The sequence below is a fragment of the Larus michahellis genome, chromosome 18, assembly GCF_964199755.1.
Source record: "Larus michahellis chromosome 18, bLarMic1.1, whole genome shotgun sequence".
NCBI classification, from domain to species: Eukaryota; Metazoa; Chordata; class Aves; order Charadriiformes; family Laridae; genus Larus; species Larus michahellis.
In genome coordinates, this window is record NC_133913.1 from 502,786 (window position 1) to 528,404 (window position 25,619).

Sequence of the window (25,619 nt, forward strand, 5' to 3'; positions counted from 1 at the left end):
GTTTTCAGGGCTGTGGAGTAGGCTTCGCAGCTTCCTGGGAGGGGTGGTACCACTGCGAAATGCTGTGCCAGCCTGGAAAACAGCAGCCCCGACCCTCCCTGCCTGCTTTTATGAGCCCTATACGTGCCACCAACAGAGAGCTCTACCAGCAACAAATACTTACTTCTTGTCACATCTCCCTCATACATCAGCCTGGGCCCTGCAGGTGGGTGTAATCAAGAAACCACAGGCCAGAGTTAAGTAGTTATTAGTATTTTAAGGGGAGAGGAAAGTTTGAACAAGTGGGAGCTGGGGCTTGGCATAATGACAGAAGCGATCAACTTCTCTGGCTACTGTAAATCAGATAGGGCCTCACTGATGAGGCCCTTCTTAAGCTCTTACCTGGCTCCTGAGGAGCAGCTCTGTCCCTACACGGCACAGTGCCCTTTCAAAGCGCCGCCCATCCCGAGGCCGCAGCCGCCGTGTGAAGCGTTATCCCCCTTTATCCGTGAGGAGCGGGGCCCCGAGGCCTGACACCGACCCGGTTCCCCATTACGGCCATCATTCCGTCGGCTGCCGGGCTGCGACCAAGGGCCTTCACCGGCGCGGCGGCGGTGCCCGCGGAGCACGGCGAGGCGTGGGCCGAGGTTAGCCGCAGCGCGGCGGAGCGCTCGCCACAGCATGCCCGGCTCAGCTGACTGCAATTAGGGCGGCCTCTCTAATTACCTCAGCGGAGTAACGGTCGGTCCCGCTGAGGGGAGCCGGCGCCCTCCCCCCCCCGCCGCCTTCCCGCCGCCCCGCGCGCGCCGCCTCACCTGAGCCCCGCGGGGCGCCGGCGCATGCGCTGCCCCCCCCCCCTCCGCGCGCCTCACCTGCGCTCCGCGCGCCCCTCCGCAGCCTGAGGTGAAGGGCGGGGGGGAGGCGACAGCCCGCGTGCGCATGCGCCGCGCGCCGCTCCCCTCAGCCTATGGGTGTCCCCCCTCTCCCCCCCCCCGTCCGCCCCGCGCGCGCTCCCCCGCTCGCGCACACGCGCGCGCTCCCTCCGCTCCCCCCCCATCTCAGCGCGGCAACCACCTCCTCGGCGCGCGCCCGCCGCACGCACGCGCGCCCGCGCGTGCGCGCGGCGGAGTCGCGAGACTGGCGGCGGCGGCCACGTAGCGCTGCGGCGGCGGCGGCCGAGGGGAGCGCGAGCCGCGTCCGCCGGCGGCGGCGGCGGGGCCTGGGCCTGAGCCCCGAGCCCGAGGCAGCGGCTACTCGAGCGCCGCGGCGGCGGCTGAGGGGGCCGAGCGGAGGGAGAGAGGGAGGGCCCCGGCCGCCCTGCCCTCCGCCCTCCCGCCTCGCCTCCACCCGCCCTCCGCCGCCTCGCCTGGTGCCCCCCTCCCCTCGCCGCCCGGCATGGAAGGCGGCGGGGGCGGCCCTGAGGGGATCGGCCTGGGTGAGTGCGGGCCGCCCGCTCGGCTGGGGGATCCCCCTTCCCTTCTCCTCGGGCCTGGCCGCAGCCGCCGAGCAGCGCTAGGCCCGGCCCGGGGGTGGGTGACGGAGGGAGCGGGGTAGAGCCGCCTCCCGGCCTAGAAGGGAGCGGGGCGGGGGGGGGCGGGAAGCGCCGTGCCAGGCCCGCAGTCCCTCGGGGGAGCGGGGTGCGGGCAGGGCACCCCCCGGGCGGAGGGGGTGCAGCTTGCGGAGCCCCTCGGCGGGAGGAGGGGGGCGGGCGCGGGAGGAATGCTGCCGGGGGGCCGAGGGCTCTGCCCGGCCGCTGCACCCCGCGGGGAAGGGGCTGTGCCACCTGCATGGGGCAGGGGAGGGAAGGTGAGCTGCGCGCAGCGAGTTGGGGGGGGGAATAAATAAATCCTTGTTCGTTTGGCTGTGCTGGAGCGCCTTTCCACGGCGCTCGCCGCTTTCTGCCTTTGCTTCCCAGCCCCCTCCCGCGGAGTGGGGGCATGGAGGTGTGGGGACCGCTGGCAGCCCCCGCCTTCCTCCTTGTCACCCGGTAATTGTGCAGCCACCACCATGCGGGGTCCGCGATCGTTAGGAAGGGACGCGGTTCTTAAACACACTCCCTTCTGGGACTGGAGTTGTCAGTGGGTAGGTGAGGAAATGAGGTGTTACCTCCTCCAGTAGCTGGTTCTGGGTCTAGGTGTGTGAAAGGGGGGAAAAAAAAATCAGATGTTTTCTCTCTTCTTCAGTCTTTTGCTTGGATATCTTCCCCTTCCCTTTGCTCTCAGGACAGATGTTGCGCCCTGTGTGCCCTGGGGTTTTGGTTGTTTTGATTTTTAACTGCCTTCTGTGCAACTTTCGGTCGTGTGGATGTCTTGGTACAGGTATTGTTAGAATGAAAAGATATGCTTCGAGATAGTGTATCTCTTTGGTCTTAATAGCATTGTGTAAGTATCTTTTATCACAACTGAGTTTTGGCATCTTGTGCAGTAGAAGTGATTTAAGTCAAAGCGAGGGAAGTACTGTAGACATAAAGGATGTGAGGAATGTGCATTTTTATCTTTTCAGGGGATGACCTGAGCTGTATTGTTCTGGGAATGGCAACTGGCACATGCTTTGTTGACAGTGGTGTATGCGCGGTGAATCAGGAGAGTGATGGTGGGATATGTGTGTGTGCGCTGAATAAAGGAGATGTAACACGTGAGCATTGATTTGTGAAGGATGGTCTGGTGCACCTTGATTTGCCACCGTGCTGATTGACTGCGGCTTGATTGTTCGCCTGTGGAAGTTGGGTGCTCTTTCTCTTGAGGTGTCTGCTGTGTATTAACAAAATGCGTATTACAGGACTATGGACACTGGTGTGCTTAAAAAGGCTGTGGAGTAGGAAAATCTCATATAAAAAGGACCTAATATTTTATGGTGACAGATAACTTACATCCTTTACATGGGTCTAGTGTTCTCCTGGGTACCTATTTGAAACCCCTTTCTCTCTCTACCTGCATGCAAGATGCATTTTTTTCTGGTTTGTAGAGGTTAATCAAGCACTTGCACTATGGTTCTTGTGCTGAATGGATGAAGAATCCCATCCCTGCCCCAGGCAGCCAACACTTTAAATTTAGATGTTGATAATAAAGTTGAGATATAGAGTAAACTCAGTGTGAATGTGTGTAGTTGAGGGGTAGAAATTTGGAAAGCTTTTTCAGAGAGTGTGTGTTTGAAAGAGAAGTGCAAAATCATGATGTCTTTTTTTTTTTCCAACTAAGCAACTGCATTTAATAGGATGTCAGAGACTTGAGATTTTATTTATAATTTTGTCTAGTGTTTGGTGACTAGTATTTATAGCTACATCAGCAATTCTTTGCAGTAATCAAAATCAGTGTATTTGGGAAGACCAGTAAATGCTCTGTGGCTTAGCATTTGTAATATTTGTAAAAAAACCTTTCAAATGTTTACATGATCAAAAGAGACTTTGGCATTATAGGCTATTGTTCATTCGTCTTAAGGAACTTACTTGGTAATATTACTATTTCTTCTCATCTGATACTGATACAGGAAGCCTTTAACTGATGTTTTCTGGAGGGGGAATTCTTCAGCAGTTTTATATGAATGGTTTGGTACGTATGTGAGTTAAATTATAAAAGCAGTTTGTCAGGTTGTGTTGCAAGATATTGGGGTGTTCTGGTTTTATTCTTACTGCCAGAATCATAGAATGGAAATTTCATACCGAGAGGTGGATTTTCATATAAAGATGGAAAGTTTATATGTACAAGAAATTGCTTATAGATCAAACAGACTTTGTCTGGTGGCGTGCCACCTAGAGCTGGATGTGTCCATGTCAGAACGACTTGGGAAGAATCCTTTGAATTCACACAACTGCGTTAAATAGATATTTCCAGTAAACAAGATCCCATCTTCCAGTCTTGATATCGTGTGCTGTATCGGTGCCTAATGGAAGAGTGGTGTACCAATAGCGTATTTGAGATAGGCACAGGTGTGTTTAATGTGATTACAAAACTACATGTCATCAGTGACCTATTTCTCTGTGGCACACTATAATATCCCTTATCAAAGAATAAATTACTTTCTAACCGTGTGAAAAAGAGAGACATAATTGGAAGGAAGTACCAACCAATTGAGAAGATTGATATGTTCTCTAACAACCTGATTCTATAGATTATTATTGTATTAAAATATTTTATAACCGTTCTCTTGGTTAAATTCCTACAGCACAGAACAGCTCATCTCTTAATGTATTCAGCTCTCTCCCTACAAGATCCAGATCTTGGCTTCTAAATGGAAGATGAAGTAAATTTTAAAGAACGTAATTTTGTTTTTTAAAACAATATTAGTTTACATTTTGCTAAATATGTGCTATTTGTCTTTTCAGAATCCTAGGATACCAAAGTTTGGGGTTTTCCCCCCAAAATAGTTAGAAAAAACGTGGATTTTTATGTGGAGGTCATTTTATTATCATGAAGTTATACGCTTTAAATATTAATGCAGTCAGTGAGCAGATAGTGTCTACAGTTGACATCACCCTGTAATGTCTTGTGCTTTCTCAAGCTGAGGAAGCATGGTTGAATTATTTCAGACTCTTTTCCAGTACGAATGTGTAGTTTTTAACCTGTTCTTTCTGTGGATCTAGATGCCTAACTTCCAGCTGTTTACACTGTAAATACTAGGCTTACATGTATCAAAAGTCTAAATAACCTCTGTTAACATAAAAGGTTGTTTCGTCTACAAGTGACAAAATTGATGCCTTTAAGAACATTTTAATAAAAGTAAGATTTGTCCTTGAAGTTGCAAACTCTGTTTAAACACCCTTATAAATGAGTGTGAGTAAAATTACATACCATCTTGGGTCTTTGCAGGGTCTTCATTTTCAGTATTTTGGAAAGTGGGTGGGGTTTGCTCATAACTCTTAAATAGAATTCGTGTAGCTCTCATAACAGACTTTCCTAGTTCAGTTGAAACATTCATTATAACTTAAACTTCTAATATCTAATTTCCGAATTACCTTCACAAATGCTTAATTTTCCAAGTGATGTTAAATTGGTGATTTTTAGGTTGCTCCTCCCTCCTGAAAAACAATTGCATAGGGAGTGAAACTGTGGCGGTAGCTCTGGTGCCAGCAGCTTAAACTCATTAAGACGAGCAGCTTGCATTAGTTTCCTTGACACTTTCAGACACCCTTCCCTGAGGAGGTTTCAGAGTAGTAGTTTTCACTAAAGAGAAACATTTAGCTATGCTAAGCAATTACCTGCACTTTATGCTGTGTTGCCCTCTCGTTTGTGTATTTTTAAGTTTTGAAACTTGATTCTTTCCCTGGAAAAGTGATTTTAGGAATGTAATAATGAATCACAAGTCTGTTAGAGTGGCCCTGCTTGAAGATAAGTTACTGGAATTAGGATCCATATCAACATTTGTGACAAAACCTGTTAAGCCCATTTCATTCTGTCCCAGGTACTAAATACAAGTGAACAGAAAGTTTTTCAGCTGGAATTTTGGAGAAATATTTGTGGCACCGCTGTGAAGACAGATGGCCTGGTAGGATAAGGTGGTAGAGCTTTTCTTTTTTTTACAAGCAGAAAGTTTTATAGTTGAAAATGTACAGACAAGCATCCATTGAGCCACATACCTTCTTTTATGGGAATGTTGTACACAAAAAGTTGCAAATATTTGAGTTGGAGCATAGCTGAATCTTGCAGGTGCAGAAAGCTTGCTAGAACTTTGCTTTTCCTATGGCTGACTAGTCTCATGGAAGACAGTAAAAATCTGTTCTGAACTACACAGTTGCTTGCAGGTCACGCTTATTTAAGCGTTTTTAGTGCTTATGTGATGAAAAGGGAATTATGGAACGTGTCTTAATAGTGCTGTCTGAAGACGAATTACATACAGTGACAACTGTGAATTTTAATGGTAGAAGGCAGATTATTTCCAAGGAAAAGCCTGATTGCTGGTAGTGTCCAGTATCATAGCACGTAGCAAGTTGTGTCAACTAGCTGTGTCACTGTAATATTTTTGGACGTTTGCTGAAGAGGCATATTTATGTTTTCTGATTGATGCAGATATTTTTTGCTACATATGTTTTAAAGAAGGAGCTCTCTCTCTCTCTCCTTCCTGCTCATACTTCTGTAGGTTTTCTGGTTCTGTCCTTCCTAACAAATTGCTCTGTTTTGTACAACGCTGGGAGCTCTATCCTTAATTCCAGTAACTTCCCATGTTTTTCTTTTCTCTTTCAGGCCAGCAAATTTGAGGTCTCACATAAATGATGGGGTCAGGTGCATTGCCATCCCTCAGTATATTTTGTGTGCTTTCTCGCTGTAGTAAATTCTCTAAGTGCCCTGTCGAGGGACATGCGCTGTGCTTAATTTCCCATGTTTTAACTGCATGTCACTTTATGAGGGACTCGTGTTGGGATAGGTGTTTAATGCATGGTGACAGTCAGCTCGACATTATGAAAATACAAGTTGTGGTATACAGATGTGAAATCAGAAGTCTTTAGCAGGGACAGAAACATTTCCTAATAAATCTTCATCGCCCATGTCATGTAATAGTAAAAATGGCTGCTGAGAATCTCTAGTTTGCTTTATTGTAAAGTGCGTGTCTTGAATCATTCATTTCACACTTACTAGCTGCAGGACAAAATCTGTTAGTCAGAGTGAAATGCCATGCTGACTGCAGTTTAAAGGTCTGAGAAAAATTATGTTCTGAATTTAATTGCAACTTTTTGCCAGGCAGTTATGTTTTAACACGTACCTTGTTGCACCTTTCTTCTTTCACTTGTACCTTTCTAAACTCATTCCAATTCTGTTTTCCTGTTTGATGTCCCCTCACCCTACTCTTTCTTTATTACACTGTTTTCTACTGCCTTTTTTAAACTTATTTCCTAAACCAGTCAGTTTTTTCTCTTTTAGATTTTCATAGCTTTTCCTCTAACCTGCAGATTTCTTGATGAAGGATCCCACCTTCTACTTATCTTTGATAAATTACCTAGCCCACTTATGGTGCTATAAAATCATTTAACATAATCTCTCCTGTGCACAACCGACTTCTATTATCCCACACTCCAAGCACTTTAAATTCAGACAATAAGATGAAGTTAATTATCCCTGCTGTCAGTGGACACTCGTCTTCCCTTCTCACCCTCCCTTCACATGAATAACCCCAATCTGACTGAGATTCTTACTGAGATGCTACTCCCTGTCTTGCTTAGGGAGCTGAGTAAGCGTTGTTCCTTTTTGCCAAGAGGGAAAAGAAAGGGTTTGGGTTTTTTTTCAAGTGTTCTCTCTCTCACCGTGAAACTTGCTGGCTGCTGTATAGACAGCATCTCATTGCTGCGATTTGGAATTTGTGCGTCACTGGGTAGGTCCTGAGGTGGTTTCTGTGATAGTTCGTTCAGACCTTTGCCAAGATGTGAATTTAACTTGAAGCCTGTAACTCTGATCCTGCTGCTGTTAGGATAAATCTGTGGGTTTAGATTATAATGTGTCAGGAAGGAGAGGGCTCTCATATCTAAGAATATTTTCATTATCTTTAAGAACTTCTTACTTTTAAATGAAAGCATGAGCTACTCAAAGGCTGAAGTCATTTGAGAAAAATTCCTGTTTGCTACAGGTTCTTGAAAGTACATGATTTTTTCAACCTCAATTCTTAAACATAATCCTCAGATGTTTTCCAGAAAGTTGTTGTTGTGCTTCTGATTCTCTTTCTTTGGTGTTTTATGGATGGTTAAAGCCAGATTGCACCTGTAGAACAAATTGAGTATTTCAGGAAGCAAAATCTTACAATGGATGGTAGTATTCACGAAGTTGCACAGTGAGCTGGTTCAGAGAACTGATCGAGCTGGATGTTTATCCCAAGGAATGGTTATTTTCCAGGCAGACTGATTTCCCAAGGCATCTCGCCATGCAACCATAAGAATGCCAGCGTTGGCATATAAATAGGGAGAGCGTACTGCCTCCTTTGGCAGCCACGCAGACTTAGATCAGATTAAAATGAACAAGTAGGAGCCTTAGTTGATGATTGTCCTCACTTTGCCCAGAAGGAAATTTAAATACAAAGCGGAGATAAGATGTCCATAGCTGCATAATGAATTAGAGGAAAAACTGGGAATAAAACCCACTGTATCAGTGGGAAGAGTATTTATGCTTGAGAACTGTACCTGTGAAACGTGTGAAGGTTGAGATGAACTGCCGCCGTGGTACAGGGGCTGTTCTGATCGCACACAGACTGGCTGAACAGCTTCGTATCTCCAGGGCTAACTCTGGTAACGGGAGGGAGCGCACTGAAGGTAGTTTCTACTTGCAGATATGAAATATGCGCAAATAGGAGTTCTGTTGAAGTATTATTACTTGGTTAGCGTTTTTTGAAAGCTGATAAATTTGTGTGTTGTTAAATGTGCTTTGTTAAATCATGTAAATATTATAAAAGCGAGACGGTCTGTTTTTCCAAGAGTTTATGTTGTGCGTCTAAAACAAACTCTGTGTGTAATGGTTCAGAAGATTCAGTAGCTCAAAACAAGACAGTAATTGATAGTGGAAGATCAGCATAGCGAATGGTTGTTCAGGGTTTACAGGAGCGTTGTGACATTGTGCAACAAGAAAATGCTTACAATGGTATAGTTTTGGTATTGGCACATTTAGACTTTGTCAACACCAGATTTCTTAAACTTCTGCTGGTGATTTGTGCTTGCATGAACACACATATTGTCTTTGTATTAACTGCAAGGTTAGCTGGGCTTGATCCGAGTAGCGTTTGGTGATTCAGTAGTTAAAATGCTGCTCGAAGTTACAAAACTGAAACTGTACAGACGAATGCAGGTGTGTTTTTGTGGGCAGGCTGAGAGGAGGAGATACTAAGAGAAGGGAAAGCTCCTTGTGCGAACTCTCCATCAGCACAGCATTGACCGGTACGAGAGCGCGGTGAGTCCCGCTCCTCGTGAGTGCATCTGCCGCTGCGCGGGGGACATGGCACAGCTGGTGCAAGCTTTCTTGTTGCTATGGAGGTTTTTTACAAACTCGTTGCTGGTTTCATAGTCAAAATTATCTAGTGCGTAAAGAGCTCTAAATGAGAAACGGAGAGGATGTTGAACCTATCCGTAAGCACATTCCAATGATGTGAGAAGAACAGACTTTATTTTAGAGAGATCAAATTCACACTTCCACGAGGCCAAAGAAGATTTCGCTATTTAAGCCTTATTTTTTCTGCTACATACCACTCTCAGCAAAGTTCCAAAATATTTAGCAGGTTTTTTTGAGATAAACTGATAGACTGAAAACAAATCAAAATGTTTTTCAAAAACTCCATTAAGCTGTGACTGAGGGACTCTGTAAAGTGTGTGTGTGTGTAACAGCACACACTCAGCTCACATGAGATTATTTTAAATGTTCCGTTGTAACAGCATAAAAAATAAATAGTACAGGAGCACATTCCGAGCTGTGATGTACAGGCTGATCAACAACTGAACCTGTCTGTGAGTTCAGTTAAACTGAACCCTTCTGTAAAATACACAAAATTTTTACCTCCGTCCTGCATATTGCAAAGGTCTCCTGTAAGGCTTGCTAGGAGAGGACGTAAGCCTATTCTGGATATAAAAGTTTATTATTTCTTGCAAAAAAAAGAAAAGAAAATGAGGAAAAACACCTTTCTTCCAGAATACGTGTCCAGGTGGGAGCTATACCTGTCAGCTTCACCTTGTGAACAGACCATTTACATTTGTTTTTGAGCTCTCTCAACTGATTGCCATCTACATATTCAAAGACACAGATACGCATCTAATGGGTTTTTCTCCACTCCTCCTTTCTGGGAGGAAAAATGCTAACTTTGGGAAACGGAAGTACAGATCTTGATGCTAGATTTCCTTTTTGTGTTCATATGGCTTTGTTTGTAGCCTATATTGTTAGTGCAATCGTTTGCAATCTGAGAATAGGTTAATGATGTTTTATAAGAAGTGTCATCACTGGCATCTGAATATAAATCGATGGTTTAAAATCTTAGTGAAGTTTTTACTAGTCTTCAAGATATGTGAGCAGATAATGATGAAAGCAAGAGTTTTTAAAGCAAAAGGGAATCTAGCTGCTGAACAAGAGGAAAACCGGGCAATAAAAAGTGATTTGGAACAAAGAACAGGCTAATGAGGGCAACAATTGCCCTTCAGTATCATAGCAGTGGGCAGTTTTGAACTTCTGGCACATCTTTTGATGAGTATACAGTTTGAAGGGGCAGATAATTCCTTACTGTGGTCATACAAAGCTTTTTTGCCTCATCTGTGTGTCTTCAAGTTATCAAACAATTACAGAAAAATAATAAATGGGAAAGGTAGGTGTATACTTGTGAATGACTACTGTTAAGTGGCGACTACCTGGTTTTGTTTTAATCTTGCTTTCTGTTTGTTTGCACTGAATGATACAGATGAGACACAACAATAGATTTGAATTCCTAATTCAGTCACAGGTGTTTAATTTTTATATATTTAAGGTAGTAGGAAGGGCTTAGACTTCTAATTTGAGTGTATGTCGTGGTGTACTAGAACTTCTTTCAAGGTGGTTTTGCCTAGTAAAAGAAAAATGTTGAGGTTTATGGCCGGCATATCTAAAACTAGTTCATAGCCAATAGAAACCCTTCAGCTTATTGCAAAAGCTGAGGGATTATAATGCTGCTGAATTCTGAAATGGCAACCTCTTAAACTACTTTCTGTGGAGATAATGCTTGAAAAAATTCCAGCTTCACAGTTCTGGAAATCACTGGTTTGAAAGCCTTTGTCCCTCAAACCAGATTTCTAGATACAGCCAAATAATTCATCTTAAGAAATGGAAAAAAGCCTGGAGATTTTTTTTTATCATAGTTTTTACGTTTTAGCTGCAGGATATTATATAAAGGCGTCTTTCTGGAATTGGAAGTATGGTCTGCTTCATTTTCCATTAGACTGTTAAATACTTACAGGCAAATAGCCAGGTTCCATACAGTGAAAATATGTTGCCTGCTGAGTTAGCAAGATACCTATCATAGATTATTTTAGGAATGGTCGAAAAAAAATAACTGGAAGATAGGACAGTCTGGATGCTGTACTGCATCTTCAGGCTTTCATATACTACCCCGCCATACGTACTTCTGCCCGGAGCTTTACTTGGCGAATTGGGCAGTATTTATTCACTCTCTGGTCTTTTGTTTCCCTGCCAAGGCTGCCTGCAATACTCTCCGTTGCTGCCAGCCTTGTTGGGTTTTTATGATGTGCGTGTCGGTTTGCTTAGTTGTACCAAGACTAATCCATTTGAGACAGAGATGCCCAAATATGTTGCATAGCTTTAATTTCACCAAAATACAAGGCACAGTGCCGCACACCATTTTATGTCTGATCTTTTATATGAGTTGATGGGAAAATCTGTTTCAAGTGAATTGAGAGCTTGCAGTGAAAAGAAGAGAGTTATGATTTTCTCTGTTTTTCACAGAAGAGTCCCAGGAATTGTGAAAGCCGTTTCTGAATATCCTCTGGCCGTGTTACACCGTATTCCCAAAGTGCGTGTCCCGCTGGTGCAGGCGATAGGATTACCCTTCCCTCCTTGCCTTTGTAGCTCTGCTGAGCGTGAACCTATTGCAGATACCATCTCTGAGGTGGGTGTTACGAGCTGTCCCTTGTGCTCTGGCAGATGAGGGAATGGATCGTTAGTACCAGTCAGTCTTTTTCTTTTGCATTTACATGGGCAAAGGCAGGCTTGAGTACTTACCCAAAGAAATGCAAAAACTGTGAGGATGTGCTGACTGTGGCTCTGTCTTGAGATAAAACTTAGCACTTAAGAACATATTTTCAGTGCTTTTGCATATAAAGCAGCTGAGATGCACAAGAAAGGAGTGATTGTACGAGGATATAAATAATTCCCTCTTGTGTTATAGCCCTGATTGCTCTCCGCTGACATGATGTAACTTGTACCAGATGTGTGTTCCCACTGACTGGGAGTCGCTGTGCCTGTGCGCTGTGCTGTTTCATGCACCTGTTCTTCAAACTGTGCAAGGATATTGAAACTTCTTTTTTCATGTGCTCTGAAATATTGCTACTGTATTGAGCTGTAGGTGACTGGACCATTTTACTCAAGCACTTTGTATTTTCACGTTTCAATCTCTAGTTACTTCTTGCTAATACGGTTTTCAGAATTCACATTACCTAAGGAGCGGAGTTGTAGTGAGAAAGCATTAGTGTTTTGTTATTTTTAGGAAAATAAAGAAGAACTTTGAGTTGGGCAGTATACTTAAAGCTAAGGGGTATCTGTGCAATGAAAATTATATTTTTCTGATGCATTTTCTTGTATTTCTGTCCTGCCTGCTGATAAAATGCTAACTTGAAATTGATTAATGGATAACACTGATTAATATCAACAGAAGCAAAGGCAAAAATCACACTCTTATTTACCTCTACATTTATACATACCAGAACGATGCGTTCTCTTATCAGCGCTTTAAGATAAACACATGTGCCAGTTTATCATAGTTCTAATGCTTCTGTATCCAAATAATGTGACTAGTAAGGTGAAAGCATTTAACTTTAAATGATGCTGCTCTTTTGAAAGGGTTGACCTACACTTGCATTCTGAATTCACATAGGATTTAGCCATACTAGAAACTTCTACCTGATGAGTAGAAGGGAAGCAGGGAAGCCGGCGCTCCAGTTTTGGTTAGAAATTCGGGTGGTGGCCAGGCTGTAATGTGTCCCAGGTTTGGCATAATGTTGGAGCTGTATTTAATTAATCCCCCCCACCTGCAAGCACTGCCTTAGTCCTGTTCCAACTGTAATTTCTTCAACAGCTTCTTGACTAGTTTGAAATTGGTGTGTTATCTTAAATAATGTAAATTATTTATTTATGCACATGGTTGTTTCATCACCTGTAAACTGCGTGCAAATCTGGTTGCCCCAGGACTTAATGGAGCTGTAGCTTCAAACTGAAAGGCATCCAGGATCCTTAAAAACTTCAGGTTGTTAATGCATATGCAAAATGGCATTGCCTTTAACTATAACACAGTTATAGTTAAACTGCAGTCTGAGAGAAGTCTTGTTTTATGGAAAAGAAAATTTCAACTTTCAAGGTGCTCAGACTTTCTCATTGAACTTGCTTTTATGTGTAGTGGTCTGTATACCTAAAGGCAGAGTGGAAAATCTGTTCGTTCCCCGCAATGCCCCTTGATTGTATCCATTAAAAAGCTGCTGAAATCTGTCTGCTCTTGAACCGAAGAGGGGGAGAAGAAGTTCTGGGGGTTGTCTCATGTGAAGTTACAAGTCTTGTGCTGTAAGGGAAGCATGCAAATTATTTGTGATGCTTGTATAAGGTGTGTGGTATTTCGGTGCTGTGGCGCAGGTTCCCCCACATGTTGGGTGCGAAAGCATTTTTGTCTTGGGAGCTGTATTAAGATTGCGAGCACTTTGTAGTGTACCGAGTTGGAAGTGAAATCTAGTACAAGTGGCTCATAAAACCAAAAAGTTATGTTCTGTACCTGTCTTGAAAAGGCTGTATTATAACAAAGAAAGAAAATAATGGATGGCTAAGAAGTTAATGCATTTGTCATGTTCTACATTGACTATTTTTTCTCTCTTTTTTTTTTTTATAGTATTTGCTTTTCATGCAAGAAGTAGGTGAGCTGCAGGAAAGCCCCAAGCTCTTACCCTTCTTCCTCTTTTTCCTTCTGGTTTGTGTAAAAAAACTTACACAAGCAAATGCCACTGATTTGTGAATTGAGGCATGGGTATTTTCTTAAAGGCATTTTCTGGTCCTTATGGCTATCCGGGAAGAGTGGGGGAACTTCCAGATGTTGATTAAGTAATAGATTGATACAGTGCTGTCTTTGTGCCTGTGGACAAATCGCCCTTGTGCTTGCAATACTCCTAGACTTGCCAACCTACAGCAAGGCGAATTATACCAGCGTCTGTCAATTTTCAGAGCTAATTTTGATAACATTCCGTGGGCAGCAATTAAATTGGTTAAAAATAAATAAAATAAAAAAAAATTAGGCCGCATTGATGAGGAGCGGCGGGGTCATCGCTGGTTGTGCAGTGCCCCAAAGTGCCTCTTGTGTCTTTTTCTGGGAGCTGCCAGAAACGTGTGGGTAGGAAGAATGAGCAGTGGAGTGTCCATCTGTGGAGCTGGCACACAGCTGTGGGCCAGGCAGGGTCAGAGGCTTGCGGGGAGCCTCGATACGCAGAAATGACTGTGCAACCACTTCACTTATTACAAAAGCTGGAAGCAGCAGTGCATTTTCTTTTTTTTTTCTTCTTACACAGTGTCTGCTTCTGGTGGATGCTTGCCAGAATTCAAATCGTACGTCCTTGGCACAGGTTAGACGAAAATATGAGATAGCCAGACTGTCAAGCTGGTCCCTCTCTGAGGACAAACTAAGGACATGTAATTTAAAGTCATTAACCTCAGAGTATATCGCGCTTGGTCTGTGCTGATTTCAAGGCGTCTGTTGAGCCCGAGCTGGGGCAGGTAATTGTGCTAGCGCGCTCTGCTATAAATTGTTCTATTTTTAGTACAGATAATGTGAAGAAATGCGGTTTTTCTTTAGAAGTAGCGAAAGCATCGTATGAAGTGTTGCTCCCAGATACACATGCTTCCTCCACCTACACATTTGTCTGCAAGTTGTTTGTACTTTTTTTCTGGGTTGGAGCCTTTAATAGTCTTAGGCTTGCAAACCCTTTTTCTATGATCTTTGGTCATTACTAAGTGTTGCATGAACTTCATATGTTCATTCTATGCTCGTAATACAGTTATTCCGGAGGTTTACATCTCGATAAGCTTCTTCAAAAATTGCTTTGAGACGTGTATCCTTTTTGCGTTTTAATCAGAACCTGTATCGCTCCCTTCTGTAGTATGGCTGAAATGGACTCTGTGAGCCCAAGCAGTTCACCAGGTTTGAAAAAAGCAGATTCGTCTTTTTAAAAAAAAAAAAAGGCAAAAATAAAACCAAATGCTGCTTTCTTACCTTTGGGATTAGAAACTGAAGGAAAAAACTCTTTCTCTGAAATTATTTTGGGCGGTATTTAAACTACCATCCCTCAGAACCGTCAGCAGCGTAGTGGTGCGTTGCTGGTATTGAGTGTATAAGGAGGGCTTTGCTTTACCAGCTGTTGGACTGTTAAGTAGCGTTGTTCGAAAGTTGCGGGTCCCTTGAGGGTAGCAGGCGGTGTATTCAAAGTGAAAGTAGGTTACTGATTCTGCAGAGTGAAGTGGTTTTAAGACCAAATAGCTTTGATAACTCAGAATAAGCCCCTTTGTTGTTTTTCATTTGAAGTGGTACTGTGTTCATACAAAGGGGTTTATTATACAGAATATCCCTTAAATGAGCAGAGGTGAAATGACGCGGGATATGGAAAGAGAATATTTTGACGTGCAGTAAATAGAGGGTGGGTGGAGGTAAAGCTTCCTTTTCATGACAAGTTTTTTGCTTTTTCTGACTACGTAGCAGCAGCATTCTGATAGCCTTCCTGATTCACTCCTGCAACTTGAGAGTAGCTTAATATGCTGAGGAAATAATCGGGTATCGTTTTCTACATGACATCGTGATTTTCTGAGCTTCTGAATAATTCATTAAATTTTGTTAAAGGGAAAGCTAAACGGTGGATTTCATCATGCTCGCTGCTTTCTAAGGGCCTTCCTGGGTATAGGGTTGTTAATTTTGGCTTGAAGTCGCAACCGGTTTATTTTATTATTTACCACCTTTTCCATCTGAATATTACTTGTGATCACAAGCCAATGTTAACAGCCCGTCTCCACGCATTTCCCCGCCCAGTTGGGTCTTGGCGCTGGTCTTCCTGCCTTGACTGTGGAGCTGGGAAGCTGGAACCCAAGACCCTGCTGGGGATGGAGCGAGGAATAGACCCCGCTGTTGCTGTGCTGCGAGTCTGGCTGTGGGTCGCTCTGTTGGGCGTCTTCAGGGCACTTTTTGAGGGCATTTGGAAATATTGGGGAACCGTTCAAGAATCTGTGCTAGTAATCGGATGACTGGGTATTGGTCCGTCTCTTTCCCCAGCGTGTCACTTCACAAAGACTGTAGGACAGAGTTCAGTCATCTTTATTATTCACACCACCGAGACCATTGCTAGATTCATCTCCTGTTCAATTAAATTCACTTCAAAGGGGGAAATTTCTGGTGGAAGAGTAAAATAAAAACTATAATATATAAATTGTATTAAAAGATGTTTGGATGGAAGTTACTGCATTAGTAGTGTGAAGAGTATTTTAACTCGGTACGATGTGGAAGGAAATTATCATAAAAATCCGTGTCTGTAATACTGCTTTAGGTTGGTTGTTTTTTATTGTTGCTCCAAGAATACTACTAATAAAAACGGCCATATGATTCTGTGAATTCCAAGTGTTTTATACCTGTCTGCTGGACTTAGCCCAAGCTTACAGCCTCAAGAAAATTTTCCAATTGCAGTAGTGGGGATCTGGTTTTCTTCATGTTTAGCTGCTCGATCCATCCATTTTTGTTAGGGACCTTCTTTGTTCTCAAGTCATGGGATGTCTCTGAGGCGCTGTCCTTAATTCTCCTCTTCTGCACCCTCTAGTCACAGGCTGCTTGGCCAGGAGTTCCAATGTAGTTCTGATTTGATCTGCACAGTCAAAAATCTTGGCTTGATGTTGCAATATGCTGCTACCAAAATGTAATTGTCCGGTGAAAAACAGATGCGAGAGCATGATTACTTGTATTCATTAGGGATCACGTGGTGGTTTTTTGCAAGAGGAAGTAACAGTGTCCTGGTCAAATTCCAACTTGGATAACTGCAAGTGAAATTTAGGTGGGCAAATGTAATATTGTTTGGCTACTGTATTGAGGAATAAGTAGCTGGGGGAAGGGAGAATGAGACAAAAGAATAAGTGCCTTAAATCAAGAGGCTGTATGAGCGATCTGTGAGGTGGAAACAAGCAGGGGACACAGTGTTCTTAATCTGATTTAATGCTGCAAGTTGAAAATGTCTCCATTGAAATTCTTCATGCATATCTACGTTAATGGAATGTTGTTTGGTATAATAGGCCCTCATTCTGGGTAAGGATGGGATCCCTTTGGGAGATACAGAAGGAGAAGAGGTATTTCCATGTAGGTACGTCCCTGGTTTGATGGAGAGGCGTATGGGAGTAGAGCAGAGTTTTGGGACCATCAGTGCTCCCGAGAATCCAGGAGAAACGCAGATCAGCATCTTGGCCAAGCGCTGAGGCAGGTGGCAGTGATCTTTGGCAGGCGGAGAATATTCATTGCCTTGATTTTCCCTATCTCAGGAGTCTGGTACCACTTCTGATCCCCACAAAAGGTGTGTGTATTTGTACCTAACTGTCAGTTCTGCTTGAGACAGTGCTATAGGACACTCCACCCCCAGCAGATACAGCTCATAGATAATATACCCCGCGCTTTACTCCAGTTGTACAAACTCAAAACAATTTGCTGACGATCTTAGTGTGGGTTTTTTTTTTTAATTGACTTTTTCTCTGTTGTTTTTTATAGATAAAATGTTCAACGGTTCGTTGGCAACTTTATCCAGAAGAATAATTACTACTGCTCTGCTCTTGTCATAATACCAGAATTCTGTGACCTACACGTCAGTGCTAAACACCAGCAGAGAATCATTTTGTTCACTCTGTGTAGATGGAACAGGCGTCGGTCTTGAGAGTCCATCCTGATTTAAAGCTGCTTACTTGTTTTTCTGGGATTAAAGGTGCTCAATGAATCAGGGCCCCCCAAATGAGTCAAACAGCCAATTCTTGCCAACAGTTGGTTGAAAACTGTGCCGCGCATGTAGCAGGGATGGCGCAAGAGGACAGTCGCCGTGGTCAAGTGCCACCTACGTTCTATCATGGTGCCAGCCAGGAACTTGATCTGTCCACCAAAGTATACAAGAGAGAGTCAGGAAGTCCTTACTCTGTGTTGGTGGACAGCAAAATGAGTAAACCACATCTCCATGAAAGAGAGGAGCAGCCATATTTCAGGGAGAACAGATCGGTAGGAGAGGTCCGGGCTGTGAAAGAAGATAGAGAAAACTCTGACGACTCTGAGGAGGAAGAAGAGGAGGAAGATGAAGTGACTTACAAAAGGGAGCAGATTATAGTAGAGGTAAACCTTAACAACCAAACATTAAATGTGTCAAAAGGGGAGAAGGGTGTCCCCTCCCAGTCCAAAGAGACTGCTGTTCTTAAGACCAGCAGTGAGGAAGAGGAGGGTGACAGTGGGGAAGAGGCCACTGAAGACAGTAATGATTATGAGGAAAATGAGAGGCAGAAGAAAAAAGAGAAAAGAGTGGAAAAAGTTAGTGTTGCACAAAGGAGAACAAGGAGAGCTGCATCTGCTGCAGCAGCCACAACTTCCCCACCACCCAGAACTACAAGGGGTCGTAGAAAGAGTGTGGAGCCCCCCAAGCGTAAGAAGAAAGCTGCAAAGGAGCCCAAGGCACCTGTGCAGAAATCAAAGTGTGAAGAGAAGGAGACTTTAACCTGTGAGAAGTGCCCCAGGGTGTTTAACACACGCTGGTACCTGGAGAAGCACATGAACGTCACTCACAGGCGCATGCAGATCTGCGACAAATGTGGGAAGAAATTTGTTCTAGAAAGTGAGCTGTCCCTTCACCAGCAAACAGACTGTGAAAAAAATATCCAGGTAGGTTTGCTCACCTGCTTGCCAGATTTCCATACCTTCTGTCGTGCCCTGGATACAGCTAGTGGACACTTCAGAGGGGGAAATCTTTTGCGCAGACCAGGTCCTGACCCAGACCTTGTCTCTACGTATCAACACTTTGGTGTCTTCCAAAAGAAGTAAATTGCAGGGAACAGAGTGTACAACTGACATCTGCTTTAGCAGAGTTACTCTAGTGTTTAACTACGAGCTGGGGAAAACGCAAAGCTGCTTTAACAAATGTCAGACGCAAGAGTAACTGGCCTGAAAACAAGCACATTTGCAGTGAAGTACTTGACAGGATAAACGCTTCTCCTTCAGGTGCTGAGCACCTGCAGCTATTGCTAGCTTTAAAGTCCAAAGTGTTTCAGTGTCCTGAAACTCAGTCACAGAGTATGTCCAGGTAAGGTTTCAAGGGAGAACGGAATTACGGCACGTTGCTGATCCTGGAATCAGAAATTTGTAAAATACCGGAGAGGCAAGCAGGTGAGAAAGAAACTAGTGAAGTCAGGATCTGAACTTGTGTTAAAATGTAACTTTTTTAAAATCCTACCGCGATAATTTTATACAAGTAATTTCCAGTAGTGTTCATGTATGCATATGGAAGTGTATGAATTCACGTAAATCTGTTCCCGAGCCTGCCCTTTTCCCAGTGCAAAACGGAGCTCCGTAAATCTCACTGATAATATAACGATCTCTGGCCTTTCTCACCAGAAGATTTGCAGCTTTTAATTTTATACAACAATGGAAGCCTGTGTTGTAATAAAACCATTTTGAAGTTTTAAGTTGTGGAAAGAGTTTCAGAGTTTCTGATTCATCTGTGGTTTGTACTTTGCTCATAGGCATTTATGTTCTCATGGAACTGGGGGCACTGTTGGTTTATCTGGCGATTTGAACGTGCTTTTTTGCCTTGTTAAACTAGGCACAGCGTTGCCACCTACTTCTGAAATAATCCCACTGCCAGCGTGAAGCAGCTGGAGTTCAGTCTCTGCAGAGCCGAAATGTTGGGAGTTTGTAGGGCAACGAGTTTTTTGCCTTGTCCGATGAGTTTTGCCAGAAAGATTTAAGATTTTTTTGTTTGTTTGTTTGCTTAAATGCTCAACTGAATTGGTATTCGGTTCCCACTGTGTGGGAGACAGTTGAATTATTTATTGCAATTTCTCTGTGCTGTAAGACTCAACTGCAGCTCTATATAACGCTATGCTATTTTTCCTTATGTTTCAGCTCATAGGAGGAAGACTGAAGGAAGGAGTAAAATATAAGATAATGAACCTTGAGCGTAGTTAGTAAAATGCATAAACATTTCAGTATCTCCTTGCAGTTTTTGAAATAAAACCTTCAAAGATTTAGCTTGGCAGAGAACGTTTAAATGTAAATTTAAGGAATGCCCTATCATCCAGGTGGCTCATTCACAGCATAAAATCTTTTGACTTTAAATAGGGATTCATGAATAATTTGTGTGTGGTATTGCATCCTGTAATCCATGCACCCCTATACTTCTGAGGGTTTACATTCCTATGTCCAAAAGTTATAGGAAAAGAATAAGTTGTAGAAATGGTGTCTTATATCCAGTACCAGAAGAATCAGGTCCAGAAATTTTCCCAAATATTTCTAGTGCCAGGAGCGCTGCTAGTCCTCTTCAAGTTCTCAGTATAAGCATATATTCAGCAATAATTTTTGTCTGTCCCAACATTTGGAATGTGTTTCACAGCTGCCTGCTAATTTGTTTTTATTACACTTGGCAAAAGGAGTAAGGGGATATGAAAGTTTTACATTAATGTAGGGTTTAATATGTCAAGAGGGATATGGAGCTTTGTCTAGGAAAAAAAATGGTTTCATTATGTAAGTGGTAATTGAACTGATAAACGTGGCTGGCTCCTCTCTGTATTTTTCATCTAAGTGATGGAATATATCTGTTTTTCCAGGTAACTTCTGGTTTTCATCCTTTCAAAATTAGCGCTTTCACAGAATTTCTGTTGTCCTCTTAGACTGTCTGTGTAGTAGCTCTCAGTATTAGTGACTTAATTACTTGCTGCTGCTCATCAATTAGATTGTAGACTGACTGCTTCAAGGGCTTGCTTAACCCTCAATCAAAGGATTTTTGTTGGTTTCTTAGCATTGCTTTATTCTCTAGGTTTGGTTTTTTTCACCCCAAAGACCACAGTTTGTTCCTGACATGCCTCCAAGTAGGTACTTTCAGAGGCAGAGGCTCTCCTTGGAGTCCACGTGGCGAGCATGTACCAGAGTTCCCAAGCCTGCAGAGATGCAAGCACTGTGGAAGCAGCATAACTTGCCTGGACAGAAAAGAAACAATTTAAGTATTTGCTAGTTCTGCAGTGAAGAGCATACAGCCCTTCTTACGTCGAGGGAAGGATTGGCAGAATTGATAGGCAGAAAACCAAAGATACACCAAACACCCCAACAGCTAACAAAAAATAACAAGACACGATTCCTTCCTTGTCACTTCAAAGCTGAAAATGACTTGGTATCCTCACATCTGTGTCTGCTGTCAAGCTTCACAACTAGGATTATTCTGGAATTTTCAAAATTGTGCAAGGATTTTTTTTTTATCAAGTCTTTAGCAAGAACCGACTATTGGGGGAGGAAAAAAGAGATGCGTGAAAGCCTGTGGATCCAGCTCACCGCTGACTTTCTGGAGGATCCACAGTAGTTGTGGGAAGAGAGTAAAATACTGTTTGGATACGGTCATTTTAGACCTACTGCAATGAATAATTGAAGAGTCAGAACACGAAAGAGGGAGGTGACAACCTGCTTTGCTGTATGAGCTGTGTTCCAGACTCTCCACAGGGTCAAGAGCTGCAAGATGGAAGGTGTCTCCTGTGTCCATCGAGAAGGATGAGGCCACTTTGACCAGTTCACGGGCTGTCAGACCTGCAGTGTTGAGGGGTCACAGTGCTCCTGTGAAAGCCAGGGCTGGACGTGGTGGTGTTGGCTGTCTCCACCTCTCTCGGGTTTGGATTCTTCCCACGCCGGCAGCATCAGTGCCTGTGCAGTTGTCTTCTCTGCGTTAGCTCCTTGAGGGCTGCATCCACCTATAAATGCTGCTGTGGTTCGGAATTATGTTAGTGCAGTGGCTGCGGTGCTCTTCAGGTGGCACCAAAATGCAGTGTGTTAACATCCTCTCTAATCCTGCTTGATCTGGCTTCTCTTAGTGTAATTGTTTCATCTGTGAAACAGTAAATGTAAGCTGAAGTGCAGTCTGAGACAGTATATAGCATTTTGACTTGTTTTGGGCTTCTTTTTGTCGTGCAAAAGGAAGATACGCAGCTTAACTCACAAACTTGAAACGCTATATCTTTCTAATTTAAACTTCCTTCTATTTATCCCATTCATTCAGTGCGTTTCCTGTAATAAATCATTCAAGAAGCTCTGGTCCCTCCATGAACATATCAAGATTGTCCACGGATATGCAGAAAAGAAATTCTCTTGTGAGATTTGCGAAAAAAAGTTCTACACCATGGCCCACGTGCGGAAACATATGGTTGGTGAGTTATTGATCGATGCTTCTGTTGGTTCTGCCTCATAATGTGTCTTTGTGATGCTTAACTCTAATTGCTGTTTTCAAGAGAAAAATAATAAGGCAAATTCAGTTGGCTGAGCTTTATCCTCAGCAAAAAGTTCAAGTCTGTAGTCCTGGGCAGCAAGCAAAATACGTGTGTTTGTACATAGGTGCATAAGCTGTTCAGTAATAATTTTTCTGCTTAGAGTTGGAGGAAAAAATTGGTTAAAGAACTGTTTGCATTTGAATGACCCTCTCTAATGTACTGTTGTGTTGCAGCACACACGAAGGACATGCCATTTACATGTGAAACCTGTGGAAAATCATTCAAACGCAGTATGTCTCTCAAAGTACATTCCCTACAGCATTCTGGAGAGAAGCCTTTCAGATGTGAGGTGAGGCAGCAACTGTTAATGCGTTCAGATATGGGAGCATAAAGTATGAAACCAGTCACGCTGTCAGTAGGTGGAAGCTGAATTGACTGACTTGTAAATGAGATGTAGTTTCATAAAAATCTGGGGGAAATTCTTCTACATGTAAGAGCACAGCAGGAGTGCACCTAGAAGCAGTTCAAACGGGGATGTATTTGGTTTGCTTTTACTGCTGGCTGTCAGTTTTTTTCTCTGAGTACACACTACGGCAGGATTTGAATCCTAGCTTTCCCTCGGTGTTCATAGCAAAGCCTGATGCAAATGGCTTTAATCCTCCCTGTCCTGCCTAGTAACTTGAAACAGATAGAAGTGGCGACAGTGAAAATAAACAAATTACTGCTTGATTTTTCACTTGTGGGAAAAACTATCGTCCTCACTGCAAACCTCCTTGAGATCTAAGAGAGTGCTCTCTCTTTCTATTTCTTGAACCGTGTGTGTGTGTGTTGGGATCGCGTTGAGCATCTCGCTGTGCGTTCACGTGTGTTTGTGGTTGTCATTTCATGCCTGCCCCCGGCAAGGAGACCCCATGAGACTGACTTACCCAGTCATACGTCTGGGGCAGATAATGTCTCGGTCATCTGATGGGGATGCTTGTGGGTATCACATGATGGAGGCAGAGCTCAGCTGGACATGTAGTAGTAATGGTGGTAGTGCAGCCAGGGTAGTCTTGGGGATAAAACTCCTAGAGAAGGAAATTGCCTCATGCCAATAAGTAATAGCTGTAAAATAGACTGGCTTGCTGAAAAACAGGCCTGCTGCAGAGAGCTGCCGTTGGTTTTGCTGTGTGAGCAGAGTCCTCTAGTGGAGACATGCCGTAGTCCAGCAGAGATCGCTGGCAAAGCTGCAAACCCTCCAAATGGTACCTTAAGCCAACAGAAGCACTTTTCTGTTGGCATAACCCTGTCTCTGCCGGGCTTCTGCCAACAGCTGTGTCAACTGAAGGTTGTGACTATTCCACGCTCCTTGCCAAGGCTCCTGTGCCAGCAGGCCTTTTAGTACAGACCAAGCTCTGCGCTTGCTAAATAATGTAAATTCTGCGTTTCTGTGGGGGTCTGCGTGTGTATTAACTCGGCTATTCTTTATACGAATAAAAATTTTATACCATTTAATACGATGGTATTCCCATCGTACGTGTGAGTGCTGTCCCGGGACTTGCTTCCTGCTGTGCGATGCCTGAATATCGTGGGTTGCTGTTTTTCTGTTGCAGAACTGCGATGAGAGGTTTCAGTACAAGTACCAGCTGCGTTCCCACATGAGCATCCACATTGGGCACAAGCAGTTCATGTGCCAGTGGTGTGGCAAAGACTTCAACATGAAACAGTACTTTGATGAGCACATGAAAACACACACTGGTAAGAACTTTTGAAAGAAAAGCACGAGTACCTCCAGGACAAAACCTTTCACGGACTTCTAGCTGTGTTCCCTTCCTTGGAATTTGGGATCAAAACTGTTATCCAACCTATAAAATGAGACAGGAAAGGTTAATACGTTACCTTGCTGTTAAATCTAATTGTCTGTAGCCCTGTGATTCACTGTGGGGGGAAAATAAGAGGTTAGGCTTACTTCCTTGTTACTTTGGTCTGAAGGAACCCCTTGCCAAAGCCTTATAAAAGATTGTCTCGTGCGTCAAAATCCAAAGGTGAGAGAGGATTTCATAAAGACGGAGGACTTGTGTGGAACAACTGTCTCTCTGTTTGCTGAAGGTAGCAGTCACAGCAGCTTCGGTAGGATGCAGTTTGTTTGCATAAGTATGCTGAAGTAAGTATTAGCAGATGTTCTGTGCCTAACCGATTGCCCTATCTGTGTTCGGCAGGAGAGAAGCCCTTTATCTGTGAAATCTGTGGGAAGAGCTTCACCAGCCGCCCAAACATGAAGAGGCATCGCAGAACTCACACAGGGGAGAAGCCCTACCCATGTGATGTGTGCGGCCAGCGATTTCGCTTCTCCAACATGCTCAAGGCACACAAGGAGAAGTGCTTCCGTGTTACCAGCCCCGCCAACGTGTCAACTGCTGTCCAGATCCCACTGTCCACGACTTCTCCTGCCACCACAGTCCCTGCCGTAGTGAACACACCCACCACCCCAACTCCACCTATCAACCTGAACCCCGTGAGCACGCTTCCTCCACGCCCCATTCCCCACCCGTATTCCCACCTTCACCTACACCCTCATCCTCACCATCCGCACCATCTCCCCATCCCCCCGGTTCCTCATTTACCCCCTCCTCCGGCTCTTTTTAAGAGTGAGCCTTTAAATCACAGAGGCCAGAGTGAGGACAACTTTCTGCGACACCTGGCAGAAAAAAACAGTTCAGCACAGCACCACTAACATCTTTGCTTCCTGCCAGCTCTTTTCCCATTTTATGCACATGGAAACGTGCCCTCGTGGAAGTACAGAGGGTTAGTTGGTGAGGATCTTGGTCTTTCTCTTAGCCCCAGCAGACGGTCCTAATTTTTCCCTTGATGCAGTTAACAAACAAGGAAACCCTGTTTTGGATCAGCAGCGCTCGTTTGAACCTGGGAACCAACAGGACTTGAACCCACTTTGCTTGTGTTTTACTGGTGACTTTTATAAATTTCAGATACTGAGACTTGTGGAATTTTATAATTTCATATCAGCTGATGAGGTATGCTTGCTTTTATATCCTGGACTTCTCCTCAAAGAGGAGATAGGCCTGGTTTTCTTTGTACTAATCGGAAAGGCTGTGAGATTAATACAGAGCATTAATTGTATCACTGTGTATCGTAATGAATTCTTTTCAGCTTTTGGTGCCGGCTATGGAGTGAGCCAGCCACTTATCACAGTATATTTGAGCATTATAAAGAAAGACAAAAAAATTTCTTGTTTGTGTAGCTCTCCTAACACACTCTTTATTTTACTACAGAAATTATTTTAGAGTTTTTTGTATAGACCTATTTAGTAGTCTGTTTCTAAAATGAAATGTATTTCAATAAGCGGTGTAATTTTTTCAGTGTAGCTGGACCTATGTTGTATAATAGATAAATTTTTATAATCATCAAAATGTGATTCTTAAAAGATGCATATAGCTTCTATAGTTAAAGTTATTCTTACAACCATACAACTTAAAAGGTGCTTCAGAGAAGAAAGGA

General features: G+C 43.6%; 1 protein-coding gene across 1 annotated transcript; it reads left to right on the forward strand.

The window, feature by feature from the left end:
* The first annotated feature begins 1,079 nt into the window (after window positions 1-1,079).
* Window positions 1,080-25,241, forward strand: ZNF652 (zinc finger protein 652). The gene is made up of 6 exons (XM_074562460.1): window positions 1,080-1,414; window positions 17,398-18,543; window positions 21,917-22,064; window positions 22,358-22,473; window positions 23,717-23,861; window positions 24,323-25,241. The coding sequence occupies exons 2-6, from the start codon at window positions 17,635-17,637 to the stop codon at window positions 24,835-24,837; spliced, it is 1,833 nt and encodes a 610-aa protein (XP_074418561.1). The 5' UTR covers window positions 1,080-1,414; window positions 17,398-17,634; the 3' UTR covers window positions 24,838-25,241.
* Window positions 25,242-25,619: the final 378 nt, after the last annotated feature.

Bases quoted from the DNA above. Each gene is read 5' to 3' on its own strand.
- ZNF652 (XM_074562460.1), top strand. From the start codon at position 17,635: ATGAGTCAAACAGCCAATTCTTGCCAACAGTTGGTTGAAAACTGTGCC. The intron at 18,544-21,916 runs GTAGGTTTGCTC...CCATTCATTCAG, and splicing joins ACTGTGAAAAAAATATCCAG to TGCGTTTCCTGTAATAAATC. The intron at 22,065-22,357 runs GTGAGTTATTGA...GTTGTGTTGCAG, and splicing joins CGTGCGGAAACATATGGTTG to CACACACGAAGGACATGCCA.